Raw genomic sequence first — 23,426 nt, 5'->3', positions numbered from 1 at the left:
CTGGTAGACTAATGGGGATTTACGATTCTAAAAATGATGAATTTATTTGGTCATTTTAAAAAGTGGAGGATTAATCTAAAGTGAACAAGAAATTTTAGAGACCAAATTGGCATTACCTCCTTTCATTTTATGCATTTTAACTTTCATAATTTCTAGTAGCTTGCTTCTACTTACACTGATCACATTCTCACAATTGTGTCAGTTTTCTCTCTCTTTCATTTTTTTATTTTTAAATTTGGTTTGTGATTGAATCTAGAAAATTTACTACGAGCGTCATTTTCTCAGTTTGGTAAATGCTAATTATTGTTTGAAAATGCTGTTAATTAATCTTGATTAGTTTATTAAGGCATTCTTGTTGCTTTAACCTAATTAGATTTTTCATTTTTATTCTTTTACATATGTTTAGAATTATAGCTGGTAAAGCTGAAGGTAGTGATCACAGGGACCAGTTAATGAACAAGCAGTTGCAAATATATATGCGGTAATAAGGTCTGAACTCAACCAAATTCACTCGAAAATCACCGAGCTGAGAATGGAAGTTAGCGAGCACTCCTGGGTAGTTAATGCCATTCAGTCGCTCGATCCCTCTAGACGATGTTATCGAATGATTGAGGGTGTTCTGCTCGAGAAAACTGTGAAGGAAGTCTTGCCGGCGGTGCTGCGCAACAAAGAGGGACTCGAAGAAGTTATTAGCAGGCTCAAGAAGAAAAAGGTGATTGTTGAGTTTGAGGCTAAATATAAAATCAGGACAAGGAAAGCTGATGCAGAGGTGAAGGATGAATCCGGTAGAAAGGAAGGCGCTGCTCAAGGCGTTCTTGTTGGCCCTGTAGGTGGAAGTGAAGCATAGATCAGGTTTTACTCTGTTTTCTGAGAATGTTAGCATGAAGTCTTCTTTAATCTTGTCCTTTAGCACGTTGTGGTGTTACCGGACCGGACCGGTCGGTCGGACCGGTCCAACAGCGGACGGGCGACATTAACAATCCGGCCAAGCATGTAAAACTGTTTACCAGTCAAGAACCGATCGGAACCGGGATCCGGACGGTTTACACAAAACGGAAGCTCCTTCGTTTCTTTCCCCCTTTCTTTCTTTCATTCAGAAAGAAATCACAGAAACTCAGCCAAAAAAACCCTAGCCCTGTAAGCCTACACCACCGCCGCAAGGAGTGGCATACTGCCGCCGTCCCTCGTGCTCCAAGTCTGCAACCCCTGTTCGCTGTCACCGATCGCAGCTGCTTCCTCGAGCTCGGCGTCCGTGTCTTTGTCTGCTCAGCCGCGCTTCCGCCCCCGTTTGTTTGCCGTTCACGTTCGCGTCTTCGTTCAGCCGTCGTCTTCGTTCGCGTTCTTCGCCTTCACGTTCGCTCGGCGTTCACCGTTCGCGTTCACTCGCCGTTCACCGTTCGAGTTTTCATTCGCGTTCGTCTGGAAGCCACGTTGCTCTGCTTCAAACTCTGCGACCAACCCGTGCGCTCCACCTAGCCGTCGAACTGCTCTCTTTTGTTGCCGCCGTGAGTTTCCTAAACCCGCCACCAGACAATACACTCACACAACACCAATACTCTGCAACTTCATTTCTATTACAATAACTAACTATTTGATTTGGCAGTGGTTTGGATTTTTTTCATAGACTGAATCAAAGTATACAATTATTATGTTCTCTTCTCTATCGCATTGATGAATTCTCTTATATTGTTTTAATTTCACCGCACTCAACATGTTTGATGAAATGCTTTAACCATATTTCTGGTTGGTTTTATAATTTCTAGCTTTTAGAAATTTAGGAAGTTGATTGCATGTAAAATTAGAATAATTGGATCTTAGTAATTAGTAAATTTTAGCTGCACAAATAGCATCTTTGCAGAAAACATATAGGCACGATGATTTTTTATTTGCATTCACGTCTTTTGGAAAGAGCCGCTAAATCAAGTTCTCAGTTAGGTGAAGGAAGTACCCAATCGGGAGATGTTTCGGCTTATATTCCTACAAATGTGATTTCTATTACAGATGGCCAAATATTCCACTTGCGTTAGTGTTCTTTTGGTAAATTTTAACTGTTGTTGTGAACTTGTTAATTTGCAAATTGTTCTTGTGTTGTTGTTCTGTTGTTCTTCTGTCATCTTTAATTTTTTTTTTGGTTGTGATTTTCTGTTCTTGAACTTGTTAAGTTGATAATTTGCTAAATTGTTAGGCTGCTGTTGTTTTAATTTGCTAAATTGTTAGATTGCTGCGATTTAATTTGTTGGATTTTCTATTTAGGTCTTGTTCTTGTTTATTTGCTAAATTGTTGTTGTGTATTTATTGTTGTCTTTGAGATTATTGCTGGATATTGGTGATCATGGATTTATTTTATGCTTCATGTTTTCATTGTTTTCTTTTTCTGAAGAAAAAAAGATTCTGTTTTCATTGTTTTGTTGATTGTTTGTTTTGTTTCAGAAATCAATTTTTTGTGATCAATGCTCAAACTCTGAATGCTGTTCTGTTGGTTTTGCATGTTTGTTTTGTTTCAGAAATCAATTTTTTGTGATCAATGCTCATACTCTGAATGTTGTTCTGTTTTGTTTTAAGGTTGTGTTTGGAAGAGGTGATTGATTTTTGAGTGTTGTTTTGTTTTTGTTTTAAGGCTGTGTGTTGTGTTCAGTTTTCATTTTGTAGAAAATTCTTTGAGTTATATAAGAATTAAGAAGGAAGACTATTTCAACGGTATTACTCTGTTGATTCTGGTCCGCTACAAGCTTGAACATAGAATTGAAGGGAGAAACCCTTTATTATTTCATCATTGGCCTATTTTTGGCATTGCATATCATTATAGTTTGTTTATTCATAGAACTAGTTGTTTATGATCCCCTTTTGAAGTAAAAAATGCAGTAGAAGAGTGTTTAGAACCAGTTGCTTTAGTCATTGAATTTTTATAGAATCAGGTGTTTATTATAAAACAGTTTTTTTGGTTAAATCACGGTTGAACCAATGAACTATAGAACCAGTAACTAAAGTGGTTTGATGACCGATCCGGTTTTCAGAACCTTGGGACTGAGAGAACAGAGAGGTAGTTTAATTGGGAATGTCCCACAGTTATTTTTCAATTTTCTATCTGAAACATTGGAATCTAATTTTTTACCAAAAAAAAAAAGATTAAAATAGTACCAAAAACAAAAAACATCGTCCAAAACCTTTCCTCTAGAATATAAATATTTTAAACATGCAATAGAATATGAAGTTTTGTGCTGCAAGAGAGTCTTACTAGCGAGAAGTATTTATTGACGCTTAATCATCATTGCTGGTAATGACAAGATCATCAATAGACACAATCGGATACATGCATCATCTTAGAGTATGATTGTTAAATGCAGAGTTTCAGTTTCTCATCCAATATACCAAACTCTTTACAATGGAGATTCAAACTGGTTTTTCTTTTTTCTCCACAACACGAAGACCACTGTTAGGTTTTTCTATTTTCTGTCAATTCCTTCTCTTCTCTTATTCTCCCAATATATCTTTGACCCTTTCATCTTCTGTTCTCAGCACCGTAATCTCCGGCCACGCAGATTGTATTCCCACCGGTGGCGTTAGCTTCTTCTCCATCCGCGGCGACGAATTCTCAACTGTTCACGGCTGTAGCAGCTTCTTTTTTCGGGGCACGTACGGATTAAAAACAAGTAACTGAATGCTTTCATTTTATGCATTTTAACTTTCATAATTTCTAGTAGCTTGCTTCTACTTGCACAGATCACATTCTCACAACTGTGCCAGTTTTCTCTCTTTCATTTTATATTTTAAATTTAGTTTGTGATTGAATCCAGAGAAATTACTACGACTGTCCTTTTCTCAGTTTGGTAAATGCTAATTATTGTTTGAAAATGCTGTTAATTAATATTGATTAGTTTCTTAAGGCATTCTTGTTTCTTTACCTGATGAGATTTTTTATTTTTATTCTTTTACATATGTCTAGAACTATGGCTGGTAAAGCTGAAGGTAGTGATCACAGAGAGCCAGTTAATGAACAAGCAGTTGCAAATATATATGCGGCAATGAGGTCTGAACTCAACCAAATTCACTCGAAAATCACCGAGCTGGAAATGGAAGTTAGCGAGCACTCGCTGGTAGTTAATGCCATTCAGCCGCTTGATCCCTCTAGGCGATGCTATCGAATGATTGGGGGTGTTCTGGTCGAGAGAACTGTGAAGGAGGTCTTGCCTGCGGTGCTGCGCAACAAAGAGGGACTCGAAGAAGTTATTAGCAGGCTCAATGAAGCATTGGAAAAGAAGAAAAAGGAGATTGTTGAGTTTGAGGCTAAATATAAAATCAGGATAAGGAAAGCTGATGCAGAGGTGAAGGATGAATCCGGTAGGAAGGAAGGCACCGCTCAAGGCGTTCTTGTTGGCCCTGCAGGTGGAAGTGAAGCATAGATCAGCTTTTACTCTGTTTTCTGAGAATGTTAGCATGTAGTCTTCTTTACTCTTGTACTTTAACATGTTCTGGTGTTCTGATTTGTTTGTGAGGATTGTCTTAAATAGCAAATGTTACATCTTTTGATCTTCTGTTCGATTGCTTTTAGAGGAACTTATGTTGAGCAAGTCTTTTGTAAGAAACTGTTCTTAGACATGTTCTCATGTAGGATTTGACTGCAAGTACATATGATATTAGTAATTGCTTCAGCTATTTCTGATGTTGTCTGTCACAAATCATTTATATAAGTACCCATTTCTTTAAGTTTCGTTTTTGAGGAATTAGAAAGAACAGTAATCTAGTGTAGAAATAATCTTGTGTGCAAAGATGAAGCCTACCTTGATGAAATGTTGAAATGCTTAATGTGTTTCGTGCGCATAATTATAGGCTCTATGACTGTGTTTGGGTACCTAATGATAAATGGAATGGGGTGAATGAAGTGGAATAAAATTACAATTAAAGGAAGGTAATGGAATGAAGATGGTTTCATATATCCTTGATTTGAGAAATAAGTAACTCCTTCGTCCTACCATATTCAAGGTGCAATTGTGCAACAGGAGATTTTGCTTGATGTATCTCTTGAGCAAGCATTGGTTATACAAGAGTACTTTGGGTACACCCTCCAAATTTTGTTTAGCTATGAAAGCCAGGTTGTAAATTGTGTTTCTCGCAATATCAAACCCATGTCCTCTTGAATTTTTTTTGGGACTACATAGGCAAGATCTGTATGAAGCTATAGTTTCAAGATAATTCCGAGTGAGGAGTCGAAGCAACCAATAGAGCAGTGGTGAGCAAAAATTTTTTAACATAAAAATTATATAATAATATTTATATTAAAATAAAATGTATAAATATAATTAGTTTTAGGTTTATTATTAATATGACAATAAATAAATAATTATATAGACAGATTATAAAATACTTTAGAAATAATTGATGATCTTGTCATCTCGCTTGTAAGACTCTCTTGCAGCATAAAACTTCATATTCTATTGCATGTTTAAAAGATTTATATTCTAGAGGAAAGGTTTTGGACGATGTTTTTGTTTTAAGTACTATTTTAATAATTTCTTTTCCTTTTTTTCTTTTTAATTTTTGGTAAAAATTAGATTTCAATCTTTCAGATAGAAAATTGAAAAATAATTGTGGGACATTCCCAATTAGACTATCTCTCTTTTCTCTTCCACTGTGCCTCCACAGTCTCACCTTGAGTAAATTGTTAAACCACAGGAAAAATTAACAATAAAAATGAACTATATGTAAGCTAAAATGTATATCGTATTATTGGATTTTTTTAATAAATAATTTAATTATTTTATTTATCAAAATATATAATTTATAGTATATTTATCAATTTATATCACATGACTTATCTCTTTTACATTATAAATAAGATAATTATAAATGTATTTTGTTTATCGAAATAAGTCTTTTACTTTGCATTAAAACCATCTAGCATACAATAAAAAATACGGTCATGCAAATGGAATTTTACATTCGATAATAATACCCAAATTGAAATTTGATCCTAAATAGTAAATAGTCTAATATGAAATTGGATGGACACTAATAATTTGTTTACATACAAGAAAGAAAATAAAAATAAAAAAAATGAGAGGAGAAAAAAAAATAAAGTTATTATGTGTTATTTGAATGAAAAAAATGGATAAAAAAAAAAAGAAAACATTTTTTTTCTTTGGATGGAAAAAAAGTGAAAAAAAAATCATAATGGTATAAAATTACATTAATATTCTTATAATAAAATAAAGTATAAATATTTTTATTTATTTATTTTTATTGCATTTTATGAATATTATGAAATGTTATAATTTTACATATATAATTTAAATTATTTATGCAATACTTTAAATGTGAATTTCTATTATAATAATATTTTAAAATTATTAAAATTAAATTTATATTGATCATTATTAACAATAATATAATTATAGAGCTTATTTGGGTGAGTTTTTAAGAAAAGATATTTTTTTGAGTTATCTTTTTAAAAAAGATCTTTTGAAAAAGTAAAAATAATTTTATATTTGGATATATCATGCAAAAATATCTTTTTATCTATCAATTATGATTGGGTATAACAATATAAAAGTATTTTTTTGTTTATTTACTATGTAAAAAATATCTTTTTTAAAAAAATAAATATTTTTTAAAAAAAAGATGTAAAGGACTTGTTTGGACGCCATTTTTAAAAAAAAAAGTAAAAGTGATTTTATATTTGAATATCTCATGTAAAAAGATTTTTTTATCTATCAATTATGTTTGGGTAAAATAAAAAAAAACTTTTTTGTTCATTTATTATGTGAAAAATATTTTTTTTAAGAAAAATATTTTAAAAAAAAATGTAAATTGTAGCTTCTCAATTTTTTTTAAAATTTTTCTAATACTTTTACTTTTACTATTAAAAATTTGACAAATACAATAAAAAATAATAAAAAAAATTTATTGAAAAAATTTTTTTAATTGATTTAATGACGTTCATATAAGCACAAATTATAAATTCTCAAAATTTTTTTTTAATTTTTTTAATACTTTTATTTTTACTACTAAAAATTTATCAAACACGCTAAAAAATTAAAAAAAAATGTTTTTTTATTAAAAATACGTTTTTTTTAATCAACTTTATAATACTCAAACAAACACTATAAATAACATTGTAAATACACAAACAATAATATTTTTTTCTTATTTTCTTACTTGTAATAGATGGATTTTTTTTTTTGATAAAACCCACATACAAATTTTTCTTCCTTCCCAACTTCTTTAACATCCAAAAAAAGAATTTTCATTTTCCTTTTCTCCTTTTTCTTTTCTCTTATTTTTCCTTAAACTAAGGATAGTGTAAGGAAAGTTGGTGCTCTTCCATTTTGTATTGTGAGCATTGGGCACACAACAAACCAATGATTTTTCTTGTTGCTAATGCCGCGTAATCTTACACCGAATATCCACAACCGCATCGTTGACAACTCCCTCCATTCTATCATTAATCATTGGATTCATCACTCACCTTTTTTTAAATCAGCTACTAATAAAATATATATTAAAATATAAATATATATTAAAATTAAATTAAACTACATATATATTTATATATAAATATATTAATAATTTATTTTAATAATTAATTTTAATATATAAATAATATTTTTTAATAACTTAATAGCATAAAGGATTTTACAAAATTATTTAATTACATATATTTTTTTAATAATTATTCACGAAATTAATAAAAAAATAATTATTTTTATTAATATAATGTTAAGTAATTAAAAACATATGTAAAATTGTTTTATATTTATAATATATTAAAATTAAATTAAAAATTAAATTTAATATTTAAAAGATGATATCATCTTTCTCTTTTCAAAAATTGAAAAAAAAAAAAAGATAAAGTGATCTTTCTAATAACAGTAACCTTGAGCCAAACAAACAGCTCTTAAATCTGAATGATATCTTAACACAATTTTGTTCCCCATCATCAACCACGTTAAAGAAACACCAACTAAAGACATGTCTGCTTGTTCAACATGTGGCATAATAAACCTCGTGTGAACTGCAACAATTTCTCTTATTAAAGAAACACTAAATCCCTTTTGTGTCCTTACTTTGCTTCCGCTGACTTTGCTCTTTCACATACACACGCTCTCTCTCTCTCAGATATTTTTCAATATAAAATCCCTCCAAGCTTCCCAATTCATTGATCTCAGAAAAGAGCTTCAGTATTTCTGGCACCCCAATTGAGAAAAGAATCGAACTTGGAATTTCCCCCGAGACATAACCATGGAGAACGGTGATGGGTCCCCTCAGGGTCCGGTTACATGCGGGTCGTGGATTCGGAGGCCCGACAACCTTAATCAGGTTGTTATTGGAAGGTCAAGGCGCGGAGGTTCTTGCCCTTCTCTGCTTCAAATTTTCTCCTTTGATCCCAAAACCACTTCTTTGTCTTCCAAACCTCTGGTATTCCCTCCACACCTTTTCTCAAAATATGTTCCATATTTTTTTTGGTGACAAAATATGTTCCATATGAGTATGTATATATATATATATATTTGTTGATAACACTAAATGAGTATATATTTGTATATGAATTACTTGTTTGAAGGATGAATTTGTTGAAGATTTTAAGCTGAAGAATTGTTGTGGAGAATTTGTGTTGTTGAGAACTGTTTTATGTGTTGACTTTGTGGTTTGATGAATTCATGTGAAGTCTGAGAGGAGATTTTGTTCTAATTAGCTTTTTTGGTTGATATCTTTTTTTTTTTTCTTAATTTAATTTTCAGACCACATTTGTGTTTGAAGCAGTGGATGGTGATCCAGTTGCTATTGCTGTCCATCCCAGTGGGGACGATTTTGTGTGCTCCCTCAGCAATGGTAGCTGCAAGTAAGTGTCTTTACTTATGAGCTTCGAGATTGATCCTATTATCTGAATTTATCGGTTGAAAATTTCTTTAATGATTTATCTCAATTTTGCATTTCATAGTTGCAGTTACTGTCACTTTCAATAATCTCACAATCAGAATTCCGATACCTTATATCAATTTACCATATTATTTTGATAGTTTCTTGTTCTAGTTTCCTTGGAGTAGGGGAATGCTTGACAATAGCCATAGTTGTTTCTTAAGCATGATTAGCTTATATTTCGCTTTTAATTAACTGAAAAATCAAATATAAGTCGACGTATTTATATGTGCTCATGCAGATTGTTTGAGCTGTATGGTAATGAAACAAAAATGAAGCTGTTGGCCAAAGAACTGGCCCCTCTGCAGAATATCGGTTCTCAAAACTGCATTACTTTTAGTGTTGATGGATCTAAATTTGCCACCGGTGGGTCAGTAAGTATCGCTTTGAAATCCATTCAATTCAATTGTGTTTCTTTGTTGTGTGACATTTCTAGCGTTCGTTTCTAGAGTTTGATCTTGTATGTTTGAATTCTGTCTGGAACAAGTACAGGACGGGCATATCAGAATTATGGAGTGGCCTAGCATGAACAACATTTTGGATGAACCAAGAGCACACAAATCTGTGCGGGATATGGATTTCAGGTAGGAATACTCAACAAGTCAAACGGATGCATTAACCCTTGCAACCAGTAGAATAGCAATTAAAACTTGATTAGTAGCTAGTGAAATCTTATTTGGAGTTCATGCCATGTGGTTGATTTTTTTTGCATGTTCATCCCTACCATTGATAATTTGATTATGTAGAGATATTTTTTTAACAAGTCTTATATAGTTTCATAATAAATATCTTATTCCCAATACTGATAGTAAAGCCAATTACTGACACTAATTACAAGATATATTTCCCAGTTTAATTAGCACTTTAATACGTTACTTTCAGCATTGGAAAAGTATTGCTAGCCGAATGTAGCTGTGGTACCAGCTAGTTTGAAAAACCATTTTTGTTGTTGAATTTGTTCTTGGACGTAAAATAGTTATGTTCATCTCTTAAATTGCTTGGTTGTACTTGTACCATGCTTTGAAAAAGAAATCTGATTACATTGCTTGGTTGTATCATCATTCAGTCTAGACTCAGAATTCCTTGCTTCAACTTCTACCGATGGCTCTGCAAGAATCTGGAAGATTGAAGATGGTGTTCCTCTAACCACCTTGTCTCGCAACTCGGTATAGTGCTTTTGGCTTTAGAACTTCATAGCATATTACATATGCACAAAGCACACTTGTATCACTTGATCTGAAGTTTATTTTTTCATCTCTGTAGGATGAAAAGATTGAACTATGTCGATTTTCCAAGGACGGAACCAAGCCATTCTTATTTTGTGCCATTCAAAAAGGTATATGAGTGTCTTTATTCAATTATGTACTATATCCTATTAATATGTTGCGATCAAGAATGCGAGAGTTTTATTACAGATATCCTTCTATCTCTGAGCAGGTGATAAGTCATTGACTGGAGTTTGGGACATAAGCAATTGGAATAAAATTGGTCATAAGAGGCTACTTAGAAAGTCTGCTTCAGTAATGGCCATTAGCCACGACGGGAAATACCTTTCTATGTAAGTACCTACAGTTACCTTCTGACTTCTGTTGTTATTTTATATGACCTTATGCAATGTCAAAAATAGAATTTCATTTCAGTTGTCCTCATTAGAGGGAATGCTTTATTGGTTTCCCCCATGAATTATCTGATGTAAAAGATTGTAAACTAACATGTTGATCAGGATACATCCATTTAGCACTAGTTATGCCTTTGCATAAACAAACTTCTTATTCAGGATCAAAACTAAACATTTGAAGTGTTATAGTGAGAATAGGCTTAAAGAGCATTTTTATTAAACAAATTCAGTTTTCATGTTCTTTGTCTTTTTTACTTTTTCTAAATGGCTTAATATTCTACCTTATCACACATTCCTAATGGTTATGTGATCCATTTATCTTTCCTACTGGTGAATTGCATGTATTTCCATAGCCTTCTTGTTAAATTCTTTGAAGTATTTTCCTTGCAGTAGCATTATCGCTTGGTACAGTTTTGCATGGTATTTGTGTACAAGTTTTTGAGAAAAGGATTTTCTTTTTTTTTTTTTATCTAAAGGTGTTTGGTATTTTTGCTATTAGTGCAGCTGGTAGCTTGGGTGCTAGGGTTGTTGCCTTCATAAACCTCTCCTTTTTTATTCTTTCTTTTTTTTTTTTCGGTGTGAAAATTTGGCTCGTAAAAGAAGTGTATGCGGTTGTTTTTCCCCTAAAACTATTGAAAATGAAATGTAAAGTAACTATAGCACATTGGTAACCTATCAATTACTATAACCATTTCGATCAAGACACTTTGAAGGTCGTTTTATTATTACAATCTGTGATATACGTCTCCAGCAGTGCAACTCATCAGCATTCTATATTTCAGGGGAAGTAAAGATGGAGATATATGTGTAGTTGAAGTAAAGAAAATGCAGATACACCATTATAGCAAGAGACTACACCTCGGTACAAATATTGCAACGCTCGAGTTTTGTCCCACCGAAAGGTAAATTCTCTATGCATTATCGGTTCAGTTTGGGGCCTTTGTAATAATAGTGAGCATCATGAACACGGATAGGAAAAGCTATTCCTTCTAAATCGGAACATGCATTGAATTACGGATTCATGTCAACCTTGATTTAATTGGTGAAACCTCTTATTTTCGTTTTCTTTCGGCAAAGCAAGGAAGAAATTCTGGATGCTAGCTGGGATATAATTTATTCGAAAGAAAATTCTTATTAGCCTAGTAGCCTGTATGATGCTTACAAAGCTGAAATCTAGATTTTACTGAGAATATGTTAACCAAGGACATATTGTAACAAAAAGAAACAAGTGTTGAGCAATATTTGGTGACAAAGATTTCTAAAAGATGGCAAGAGAAGTTCCTTTCTTCAATACTAAATGGATATTGGATAGCATGAATTTCATCTTTGAGCAAATTCCATGTTCCCTGTTTGCACCCTATAAGAATAGTTGTTTTACATTTTTACTTATTTTGTATATAAATTATATCTTCATCGCAGCCCCTTGCACTGCATTTTGGACTTAAAAGCATAGACTTGGCTTACTAAACTCAATTTTTTTTATCTTCGCTATTCACCTGGGCTTCGCGCGTGACTTCGCAGGGTCGTACTTACAACCTCGGTAGAATGGGGACCATTGGTTACAAAACTCACTGTACCTAAAGACTGGAAAGGTTTCCCCCTCTCTTTTGCACCCTTGCACACACATGCGCGCGCACAGCCACCACTCCCTTCTGTGTCCATTAAATAATGATGTCTACTCACAATAACATTTTTCATTTTCGTTTCAAACATGCAGAGTGGCAGATCTACTTGGTGCTTTTGGGATTGTTTTTGGCATCGGCTCTTGCATTTTACATATTCTTTGAGAACTCGGATTCGTTCTGGAAGTTCCCAATGGGAAAAGACCAAGTGAGACCAGGGTTTAAACCAATGTCTAGAGATCCAGAGTCCTTTGATGATCATACTTGGGGACCACTTGATATGTGACCCTCCACTTTCTCATTTTTTTGAGTTGTTCTTCAATCATTCTTGTTGCAATGTTTCAGTAGCTTCTCAGTCTCAAGTGTTATCAAACATTCATCTCAAGACTTGTATACTTAGGCACTTCACTTGTATTACAACTCATACTATAGTTAATTTTAGGATAATTCCATTTTCATTATTATTTTTCTGTTCTTGTTTCCATTAGAGACCTCGTATATTTTGTTCTTAGGTAGTGAAGGGTAGTAAAGAACGATCCTTTTAGCATTTCTTATCCAACAAGGCATCAAGAGGATTATATTCTGTGAGGACTAAGGATGCTTGGTTTACAAAAACAGAATATGCGGTTTGGTTTAATTGATACTTTTTTGTGCCCAGTTCAATGTTCAATTGCAAATTCATTCTCTAAAATACTGTCAACAATAAACTGCCCTCATTAGCATTCATATAAACATTTGATACTTATAATGATTGTATCTTGAAGAAAAAATCTTCAGTACAACACACACGGCAATGCCTTTTATCAACAGATTCTTCATGAATCTTGATTGCAATTTGACTCTTTTTTTCCGAAATGATTGCACAAATAAATGTATACTTAGTTAGGAAGGAGACTGTTTACTTCACGGCTTAGATATATTAAAAATAAATAATTATTATCCATGAAGATTGGGTTTAATCATTTAGGAGAATCATAAATTGACTTAACACCGCGTGGTTTATTTTATTGGCTTGTGCCTTTGTTGCTTTGGTTATGACTAGGAATAGTTCGATAAACTAAACTCGTGAGCTGGTGAGCCAAGCTTGATATTGGAATTGAACTCATAAATTAAATGAGTCAAGTTTAAACTTGGATAAACTCAACTCATTAGCTCATGACCTAACTCAATATATATATGTTAGATCTTAATTATTTAAATTTTATATATAATTTTGATGTAAGACAAATAAAAAATTTATAATTTATTGATAAATAAACAATATATAAAATTGATCTTTTTAACGAGACAGACCGTAAGTCAATTTTTGTGAGTCTTACACTACACTTCCGTGTTGCGTTCTTATGTAATCACCATGTGATTTCACGATATATAGACTTTCTTGGGCCTCAAATAAACAAATTGTTATGCACGAATGCATGTCCATGTTGCTCTACGAAATAGTTGGTCACAAAGTCACACTCAACATAAAATGGATCCTACATGTTTTAAGAAGAAAACTCACAATAGTGTGCCACTCTGCCCTATCGATTATTTATGAGAAGAAACTAACACGAGGGAAAAAAAAAAAAAAAGAAATCGAAGATGGGTGATGTAAAGAAATATTTGCTCATAAATATTAAACGGCAAAATCAAGGCATAGTATAGAGCAAAATTTAATACTCAAAATTCAACAGCCAAAAATCTCGAGCTAAGTGAAAACAATAACATTAAATAATAAAACTAGCAAACACTCAAGTCTATTCATCCATAGGGAGATTTATGCAGTAACTGCTTGTTGTGAAGCAATCCTTTTCCTAGCTTCCTCAATGATTGTCAGCTTAATACCCTTGCCCTTGGGAAGTGAAACCCATGGTTTTGATCCCTTGCCAATGGTGAACACATTTCCCATACGGGTTGCAAATTCGTTACCAGTAGCATCCTGAACGTGGATTGTCTCGAAACTTCCCTTATGCTTCTCCCTGTTCTTGATCACTCCAACACGCCCTCTGTTCCTTCCCCCAGTGACCATAACAACATTCCCAACGTCAAACTTGATGAAATCAACGATCTTGTTTTCCTCCAAATCCAGCTTAATGGTGTCATTAGCCCTGATGAGCGGGTCAGGGTAGCGGATAGTGCGACCATCAAAGGTGTTGAGGTATGGGATACCCTTCTGACCAAACTGCACTGAACGAACCTTGCATAGCTTAAACTGCAATATCAACAAGAAAAAACAACTGAGACCATAAAAACAGCATGTTAAAATACATATAGAAGAAATTGACACAACCATCATACAGTCTCCTATTGAATGAATATTCAGCAACCAAATAAAAGTACCTTAGCCTCCTCGTCCCTGATTGAGTGGAGACGGAATCTGCCCTTTGTGTCATAAAGAAGACGGAAGTTCTCATTTGTCTTGGGGATTGATACAACATCTGTAGGAATACATAGAGAAAAGAAAAACAAACTATCATAAATCAACAACTCCTAACACAAAAATTTCAGCTCAAAGTTTCATATGTTCAACCATCAAAGTAACAATAAAACAATAGTAATCATATCAACATGAATCAACGAAGCGACAAATGTTCCGAAATATCAAATGTAACATACCCATGAAGCCAGATGGATACGTCTTGTCAGTCCTGACCTTGTTATCAACAAGGACATGACGCTGCATCAGAATAGCGATGACTTCACGATAAGTAAGAGCATACTTCAACCTGTTTCTCAAGATGAGTATAAGTGGGAGACACTCCCTGGACTTGTGTGGTCCAGAAGACGGTTTAGGTGCCTATGCAGGTACCCAAAAACAAACAAACAAACCACGCATCAATTTCACGCAAGTCTAGAAAATTCACCATGGAAATAATTTGGTAAGTATTAAAAATTACTGAAACTTTTACTCACAAAAGCACCACCAAGTTTGTCAAGCATCCAATGCTTGGGTGCATTGAGCCTCTTCAAATGCTTCTTCAATCCTCTCGCCTGTTGCAATCAGAACAACAAAAATCCAAATTCAAAAACCGGATGTGAACACCATTCCATAATATTACTACACTACCAAGAAACTAACAATATCAAAACAAAAATTCAAACTAACAAGAATACCACAAGAAATTCAATCTATAAGATAGAGGTTTCAGTCCATACACCATGGTAATATTCGCATTCGAAAGATTAACATCAAACCCTATGGTTGCAAAGCACAAAGATTTTGATGCAAATTGAGCAACAGAAGATGAATTAAATGAGTATAGAGATTCAATAAACATGAAATCAGAATGATGAAGGAAGAAGGTAACGAACCATGATGAGAATGCGAGGTGTGAGACGAGATCTGAGGGTGCAACCTAGCTAGGGCTTCAATCGTCTCCTTCCTCCTCCGGCAGCAAGCTCAACAAAATTGAGAAAGAGAGTAGCGGCTACTTAAAAGGTTATTCCATAAACCCTAACTTCACTCCTTCGTGGGCCTCTTAGAACGGCCCAATATGATTACAATGGGCCCAAATAGCAGTTTTTAGGTTTGCGCTGCTAGCTTAAAAACAAAATAGCTGACCCATCGACCAAAAAAATAAAAAAAGCTGACTGAGGGAAAAAACTTGAGAGTTCTTAAATTTCTACTAATTCTCTTGATCAATTAAGTTTGATATTTAGAACCATAGAGTCTGAGAGGCAAGTATAAGTAGTAACTTTTTTCTTGGTGATAAAACTGAAATTATAATTTTAAATTATTCTATTAAAATTAATTTGAATTGTAATAATTTGATTAATAAATAAATAATATGATGTGTATTGTTCGTGTTTTTTTAAATATAGTATTAAATGTATTAACTCGAATGTAGCTATTAAGTGTATAAAAATTATGTTTGAATTATGAATTCTCTAAATGAAATTATCCCGTTTAAAATATTTAAATTATGATTTCAATAATAAATTACAATTATGATTTAAAATTTTTTTTTTGATATAATGTTACATTTTTTTCTTCATTTTACTATTAATATGTTGATATTGTAAGTCTATATTACAGTATTTTACTTAATCTTGACTGAAAAAAAATAGTTACGTGTTTCTATTATTTAATTTATTTAATACACAATGTGCTAACACTAACGATATTTTTAAAAAATATATATTGATAAAAAAAGATATAATATAATTACAAATATAACATAAATAAATAAAATATATAAATAAATGCGAAACCAATATGTTTATCAATGCCTTTGTTAAATTTTATAAATTAGATAATAAATTATGTATTCGATTGCATGGTGATCACATAGATGATCAAGTAATTGGATTGTAAATTGATCTCATAGTGTATATCTTATTTTTTCTCATTTTTGAATGAAAGCGAGAATTAAGGGAGTAAGTAGTAATATATAAAGAAAAAAAGAATTTGCACCACAACACATAATTATAATCTAAAAAAATATTCATATTAAAATTTTACATACTGCAAATAATGAAGATCAATCACAATGTACTGGTCACTTCTCTCTATTTTTGACCATATATATAATTTTTTTGAGTCTACAATCATTCAATAATTTTTTTATTCTTTATTATTAATGTCATCGTATGTGTAATTTTTATAAATTATAATAATTTCTTTATTTATCTATATATATATATATATATATATATATATATATATATTTATTGTACATATAAAAATATATGTCACATATGCTAATTATTTTTTTGTTATGATTATTTATTTATATATATATGATTATTTTTTATTCTACAATCCAGTAATAATTTTTTATTTTTTATATCCATGCATATTCCCCAATCCCTTTTCATGTGTATGATTAACAATTTTTTTTAAATGGTGATATTTTAATTTTTTTTTCATGTATTTTTATATATTAGCAAGAAAGCAAAATCACGTATTGTGACTCTTTTTCCTTTTTCACGCCTTAATCTTAATTAATCAATCTTGTGTCCAAAACAGATGTTAGTTAATCTTAATTAAATTTTTAATTATTCTAATTTATTAATAAATTACATTTTTCTTAATAATTACATTACTAATCTGAAATACAAAAAAAGGTTATACATATATAAAAAAAACAAACTTAAAAAAAATCATATTAAAAAGTTTAAAAATAACATATCCATAAAGAATAGTCATAATATATAAATTGAGACAACAATTTAAATTTCTCTAAAACTAATTTAATCAAATACTAATATTAGTACTAAATTATTTAAATAATATTTAATCTATTCTAATCCTTAGATACGTATAGATTAGAGTCATTCTCGTAACAACCAACCGAAATAACATCATAAGATCGAATACTTAGAATCGGTACAAATTCAAACTATCTCCTTGTTAAAATTGTCAAATTAAATTGACTTTTATTCTCTTCAATGGCATTGCATTAATGCACAAAAAGACCGGTAGTTTCTAAAAAATATATATAATATGTTATAAAATTATTTTTAATACAAAAAGTTTAAGAGAAAAAAATTTAAATACAGTACCAATCTTTGAATTGCATCTTCAAGGTTGGCACGAATTTTTCAAAATGAACCTAAATTGAGGAAATTCGATCTCATTATATGCTCCACTTCGAATATTTTTTGACAAACGTAGAAAACGTAGAGGGGATGTGACTTGAACTTGACCTACAAAGCTCCTTAGAAACAATTGCCCAATCAAAAAAAATAATAAATTAGAAAAAAATGCTTTAATTCTTAGATTTAGACTCACTAACCACAAAGAAACACTATATATAGCCTTTAGTAGTACAAACATAATTATAGAAATTAATTATTGCAATATCAATTTACCATTATGAACGTTAGTATCATATTTATAGCAATTAGAATTATAAATTTATGTTTAACTTTTTATATAATTATAATTAAGATGTTTTTTAAATCAGTATAATTGTGCATTATTCATTAAATACTAATTGTAATATAATTCTAATAAAGATATTTTTAAAATAAATTTAGAAAAGAGAATAGTGCCTTTATTTTGAAAAGAAAATAAATTCAGGAGAAATTGACACCTTACTTTCATTAGTTGGGGGAAAATTCAATTTTAGTATATCAAGTAAATTATTTTATATAATTATAATAAAGATATTTTTCTAAATTGGTATAATCATGCATTATTCATTAAATGCTAATTGTAATATAATTATAATAAAGATATTTTTCTAACAATAATTTTAGAAGAGAGAATAGTGCTTTCATTACATGAGAATAGTACTTTTTAAAAATAAATATATTTTCCTAAATTAGTATAATCATGCATTATTCATTAAATGCTAATTGTAATATAATTATAATAAAATTATTTTTCTAAAAATAATTTTAGAAGAGAGAAGAGTGTTTTAATTACATGAAAATAGTACTTTCTAAAAATAAAGATATGTTCCTAAATTAGTATAATTATGTATTATTTATTAAATATTAATTATAATATAATTATAATAAATATATTTTTATAAAATGATTTAGAATAGAGAATAGGAAAGTTTATTTTGGAGGAAAAACGGAGTCATGAGAGATCGACACGTTACCTTCATTAGTTGGGGGAAAACTCAGTTTTAGTATATTAAGTAGATTATAATAAATATATTTTTATAAAATAATTTAGAATAGAGAATAGGAAAGTTCATTTTGGAGGGAAAACAGAGTCATGAGAGATCGACACGTCACCTTCATTAGTTGGAGAAAAATTCAGTTTTAATATATTAAGTAGATAGATAATATTATTAATATATATGAAGCAGGTTTATATTGCTATAATTATAGAGACTTACTATAATTATATCAATTTTAATTATAATTATAAATAAATAAAATAAGAAACAATCAAAATTATTTTTTTTTTATAGTTAAAATTTACTGTAAATGTAAAAAATAAAATTACTAATAATTAAAAATTTGATTGAAAAATAAAACTCCATAATCTAAATTTAATTAGTTAACTAATTAATTTTATGTCCATATAATATTATTATTATTATATATTGATTAGAACTATATCAATTATATCAATTATATGAACTCGAAACTATTATTATTATTATTATTATTATTATTGCATAATAGGTTATTAGTCACGTGAATTATTATTATGAAGTCACGTTAATTATGCTTGAAAATTGAAATTGATATAATTTCTATAATTGTCATATACTCTCAATCACATCGATTATGTCAATTTAACTATATTAATTATATTCAAATTATTAATCAATTATTTTAATAAAAATTCTTGCTATAATTAAGTTATTCCTATATTATTATCTTCTATCAATTGTTATAATTAATTCAATAAAAATATTTATTCGATATATATGTTTTCTATATTCATTATATGCCAATATTTATAAGAATGAATTAAAAAAAGTAATATATAAATATAAATATATATATATATATATATATATATAATTTTTATATAAAAAAGTAAAAATAAATGGATATAAACTGTATTATAAAAAAAAAAAAATCTATATATAAGAATAACGAAAAATTCAAGTAATTATTTATTGGTTTTTTTTGTTTCTATTACGCTTAATGAAAATAATTGAGTGATCTAAAAAATAAATATAGAAGTGACATGCACACGTATATTAATACAGAAAGAATATATATTCAAAACACAAATTTATCCTTTATCTTCATTAAATATTTAAATTAATTCAGTTAAATGATAATACATTAATTGATAATTAGTTTAATAATATATTAAATAAAAAATATCATTAATTGATAATGAGTTTAATAATATATTAAATATTAATTTGATATAACTATAATGAGGATATTTTTTTAAAATAATATAATCATACATTATTTATGAGCTAATTATAATGCAATTAAAGATATTATTATGACATAATATTTACTTTATTTCTATTACACTTTGTATATATCATCAAAAGATGCATGTTTCATTATTTTTTCTAGATAAAATCTGTTTTTTTCGACAAAAAAATTGTTTAGGTCAACGATTTACTATATGTTTAGGTAGAGATTTTTTTCGAATTTAATGAAAATACAACTAAAGAAATAAAGGATAAAAATAAGCTTAAATATATCTTACAGTACTTCATTTTATTAAAATATTTAAAAATAGCACATTCACGAAAAATACTCATAATATATAATTTGAGACAATAATTTAAAATTTTTTAATATTAATTTAATCAAATACTAATATTAAAACCAAATTTCTTAAATAATATTTATTCTATTCTAGTCCCTAGTCACGTATAGAATAGAGTCATTCTCGTAACGATAACCAACTGAAACAACATCGTAAGTTTGAACATTTAGAATCCGTGCAAATTCAAACCATCATCGTATTAAATAAACCTTATCATTTGGTATCAGAGCTCAGGTATTAGATTAATTCTTATTAATCTATATTTGTTCTTCTTTTATCATAAAAAAAAGAGTCTAGTGTCTATCGCGTCTTTCTTTTTGTTCTTGTGTTCTTGTTTTCGTTTGCGTTTCATTATTGCTAAAAAAAAGCATAAAGTGAAAAAAAAAACAAAAAAAAACAAAAAAACCAAAAAAAAAAAATTATCTTCCTTGTAATTATTGTCCTTTTCATATATTATTTTTTTCTATCTACAAGATTCGAGGACGAATCTTTTTTGAAGAGGAGGAGAATGATACGTGCTTCAAATGTTCGTGATATGAAGAGTTCAAGAGTTATTTAGAAGATATTTTAGTTTATATTTTTAGAATATTTTATTTAATGTATGTTGATTATGTTTATTTAATTACTAGATTGGGCCTTATGTTTATGGGCTTTAGGGTTTTCTTTGTTTTAACCTAATAAGAGGTTATAAATACCTCCTTAGCTATTGTAGTCGTATATAGGGCTGGAAGTGAGTCAAGCCAGCTCATGAGCTAGCTCGAGCTCGACTCGTTAATAGTTCGATAAGCTAAGCTCGTGAGCTAGTGAGCCAAGCTCGAACTTGGAATTGAGCTCATAAATTAAATGAGCCGAGCTTGAGCTTGGATAAGCTCAGCTCATTAGCTCGTGAGCTGACTCGATTATATATATATGCATTTAATCTATACTTTTAATATTATATATATACATATGAAATAGTACTATATATATATATATTAATGATCTTAATTATTTAAAATTTTATATTTAGTTTTTACATATAATTTTGATGTAGGACTTAAATAAAAAATTTATAATTTAATGATAGATAACAATATATAAAATTGATCTTTTTAAATATTTTATAAAATATATAAGTTATAATTTATTGATATAGAATTATAGATTATGTATTTATGTTTTTATTATTTGAGCCAGCTCGTGAGCTCGAACCAGCTCGTGACCTTTCAGTGAGCCGAACTTGAGCTTAAGAAATAGGCTCGATTATTAATGAGTCAAGCCGTGAGCCAAGCTCAATTTTTGTGAGCCGAGCTTGAGCTTGGTTTAGCTCGACTCAGCTCGACTCACTTCCAGCCCTAGTCGTATAATAGAACGATTTAGAGGTTTTAAAACCTCTTTTTAGTTTCGTGATGAAACCATGTGGACAATTTCGTAATTAGTTTTTTGTTTATTCAAAAACGAATTTTAATAGAGTTAGAAATTAGTCGTTGACTTCCAACCTTCGAATATTTAAGAATTTATGTTTAATAAAATTTTCGTCGACAATTTTTAGTAATTCCATAAAAAAAAAAAATTGCAGTTGTTGTATGACAAAAAAAAATATCCTCAACTCTCAGACTCAAACAATGCAATGGATTTGTATTTTGTAGCGCCAAAAAACAAAAGCTGCACTCTATGCTGCTGCTGTATATCTTTTCGAGTGATATGTTCCACTGAAGAGGCATATGTTTGGATATAATTCCATTTTCAATCTTGCTTTTCAACTCTTTCTCAATTGGAGACCTCTTATATTTTGTTTGAGGTAGTGAAGGGTGGTGGAGAATGATCCCTTTAGCTTTTCTTCTCAAACAAAGTATCAACAGAATAATATTCTGTGAGGACCAAGTTGTTTGAGTTACAAAATATATATAATATTAATATTATTATCATTATTTCTTTCTTTTTTTGTCATTATACATTACTCACACACACAAGACACATCTATTCACATACATTAGAGAGAATTCTTAAACTATATCTAACCTTAACTGAAAATTGAATCTAAATGCAATATTTAAGAAGCATACTCAATGAGAAATTTTCTGATGAGCACGCAAAAAATAAACATGTAATGCTGACGCTACGTGTCAAATTTAAACTGTAATGCATATAAGTTTTATTGATTGTGGAGCAATTCTGAGATTTCGTTTTTTATTTTTGACAAGTAAAATTAATGATATTAATTCGTGTTTTTTTTTTTCATGTATGAGACATGTTTGGGCCAGTTAAAAGAACTTAAATAGTTGAAAAAAAGAGAAAGGAGATAGTTGAAAAATGAAATTGGTTTCGATTAGGCAACATAATTTTTTATTGTACAAGATATAATAGGCACAAAAATATAGATGATGAACAAAAGAGGAAAAAAATGAAGATCAGAATTTTAAGTTTGAAAAATAAATTTTTTTTTTGTGACTAAATAGAAAAGAAAGAAAAAAAAGAGACAAAACCAAATTAATTGGCTAGGGTCATATCTAAATCTATTAGATGTTGAAGCTCACTCCATGGTTGGCTCCAATTTGAGTGAATGTCCGCGACAGAAGCAGCTGCTTTAGCCATACAATCTGCAACACTATTTGCAGTCCTCTGAATTAAAAGAATAGAGACTCTCCAATTTCAATTCATAACCTCCTGTATATGCTTTGCCAAATCCCATTCCGGAATGTCCTTACCAAGCATTCTACCAAGAAAAGAGTTTCTAAACAGTCTGTCTCACAAATAACCTCACGAAATCCACTCTCCCAAGCAAGAAGTAAACCTCCCCAAATTGCATACAATTCAGCAAAAAGAACACTGCACACTTCGACTTTTCCAGTGCAACCTTTCAACCAACATCCATCAGGATTGCGAATGATACAACCAAAACCAGCATAGCCAAAATGAGCAAAACAACTAGCATCACAATTCAATTTAACAGAATGAACTGGAGGTGGAACCCAATGCAAACAAAGCGAAGGAGGAGACAAAGATTGATGCATAGCAAAAATAGTGTGAAACTCCCTTACTGAACTACGAATCAAACTCACCACTTTACTAGCACTCCAAGAATCATCTATATTAAATAAGTCATGATTCCTACTTCTCCAAATCCACCAGATGGTCGAAAAGAAAAGAAAAACATCTC

The 23,426-nt window shown here is 30.3% G+C and overlaps 4 protein-coding genes across 6 annotated transcripts; 3 read left to right on the top strand and 1 right to left on the bottom strand.

Annotated features, from left to right (window-relative positions):
* Window positions 1–433: 433 nt before the first annotated feature.
* Window positions 434–847, top strand: LOC107615998 (prefoldin subunit 2). The gene has a single exon (XM_088498097.1). It carries the CDS (start codon window positions 533–535, stop codon window positions 845–847), a length of 315 nt encoding a protein of 104 aa, XP_088354223.1. The 5' UTR covers window positions 434–532.
* Window positions 769–4,653, top strand: LOC107618255 (prefoldin subunit 2). 3 transcript variants are annotated; one of them, XM_016320265.3, is made up of 3 exons: window positions 769–1,505; window positions 3,517–3,650; window positions 3,944–4,653. In XM_016320265.3, exon 3 carries the CDS (start codon window positions 3,948–3,950, stop codon window positions 4,398–4,400), a length of 453 nt encoding a protein of 150 aa, XP_016175751.1. In that variant the 5' UTR covers window positions 769–1,505; window positions 3,517–3,650; window positions 3,944–3,947; the 3' UTR covers window positions 4,401–4,653. The 3 variants fall into 3 exon arrangements, with proteins under 3 accessions (XP_016175751.1, XP_088354221.1, XP_088354222.1); XM_088498095.1 differs by having other exon boundaries at window positions 1,096–1,505; window positions 3,517–3,633; XM_088498096.1 differs by lacking the exon at window positions 769–1,505 and adding an exon at window positions 3,197–3,437 and having other exon boundaries at window positions 3,517–3,633; window positions 3,944–4,647.
* A 3,220-nt stretch (window positions 4,654–7,873) lies between these two features.
* PHF1 (phosphate transporter traffic facilitator1) lies at window positions 7,874–12,810 on the top strand. Its single transcript, XM_016320837.3, has 10 exons — window positions 7,874–8,412; window positions 8,736–8,836; window positions 9,155–9,287; window positions 9,406–9,497; window positions 9,980–10,079; window positions 10,177–10,249; window positions 10,351–10,471; window positions 11,314–11,433; window positions 12,053–12,123; window positions 12,249–12,810. Exons 1-10 carry the CDS (start codon window positions 8,236–8,238, stop codon window positions 12,437–12,439), a joined length of 1,179 nt encoding a protein of 392 aa, XP_016176323.1. The 5' UTR covers window positions 7,874–8,235; the 3' UTR covers window positions 12,440–12,810.
* Window positions 12,811–13,742: 932 nt separating this feature from the next.
* Window positions 13,743–15,569, bottom strand: LOC148546585 (small ribosomal subunit protein eS4y-like). The gene is made up of 5 exons (XM_088498094.1): window positions 15,448–15,569; window positions 15,049–15,126; window positions 14,752–14,932; window positions 14,476–14,573; window positions 13,743–14,347 (listed from the first exon to the last, which is right to left on the bottom strand). Exons 1-5 carry the CDS (start codon window positions 15,448–15,450, stop codon window positions 13,913–13,915), a joined length of 795 nt encoding a protein of 264 aa, XP_088354220.1. The 5' UTR covers window positions 15,451–15,569; the 3' UTR covers window positions 13,743–13,912.
* Window positions 15,570–23,426: the final 7,857 nt, after the last annotated feature.

The sequence above is a fragment of the Arachis ipaensis genome, chromosome B9 (assembly GCF_059453495.1).
Source record: "Arachis ipaensis isolate K30076 ecotype BB chromosome B9, ASM5945349v1, whole genome shotgun sequence".
Lineage (NCBI taxonomy): Eukaryota > Viridiplantae > Streptophyta > Magnoliopsida > Fabales > Fabaceae > Arachis > Arachis ipaensis.
The sequence above is the reverse complement of the archived record's forward strand: the minus strand, read 5'-3'. Positions and strand labels throughout refer to the sequence as shown.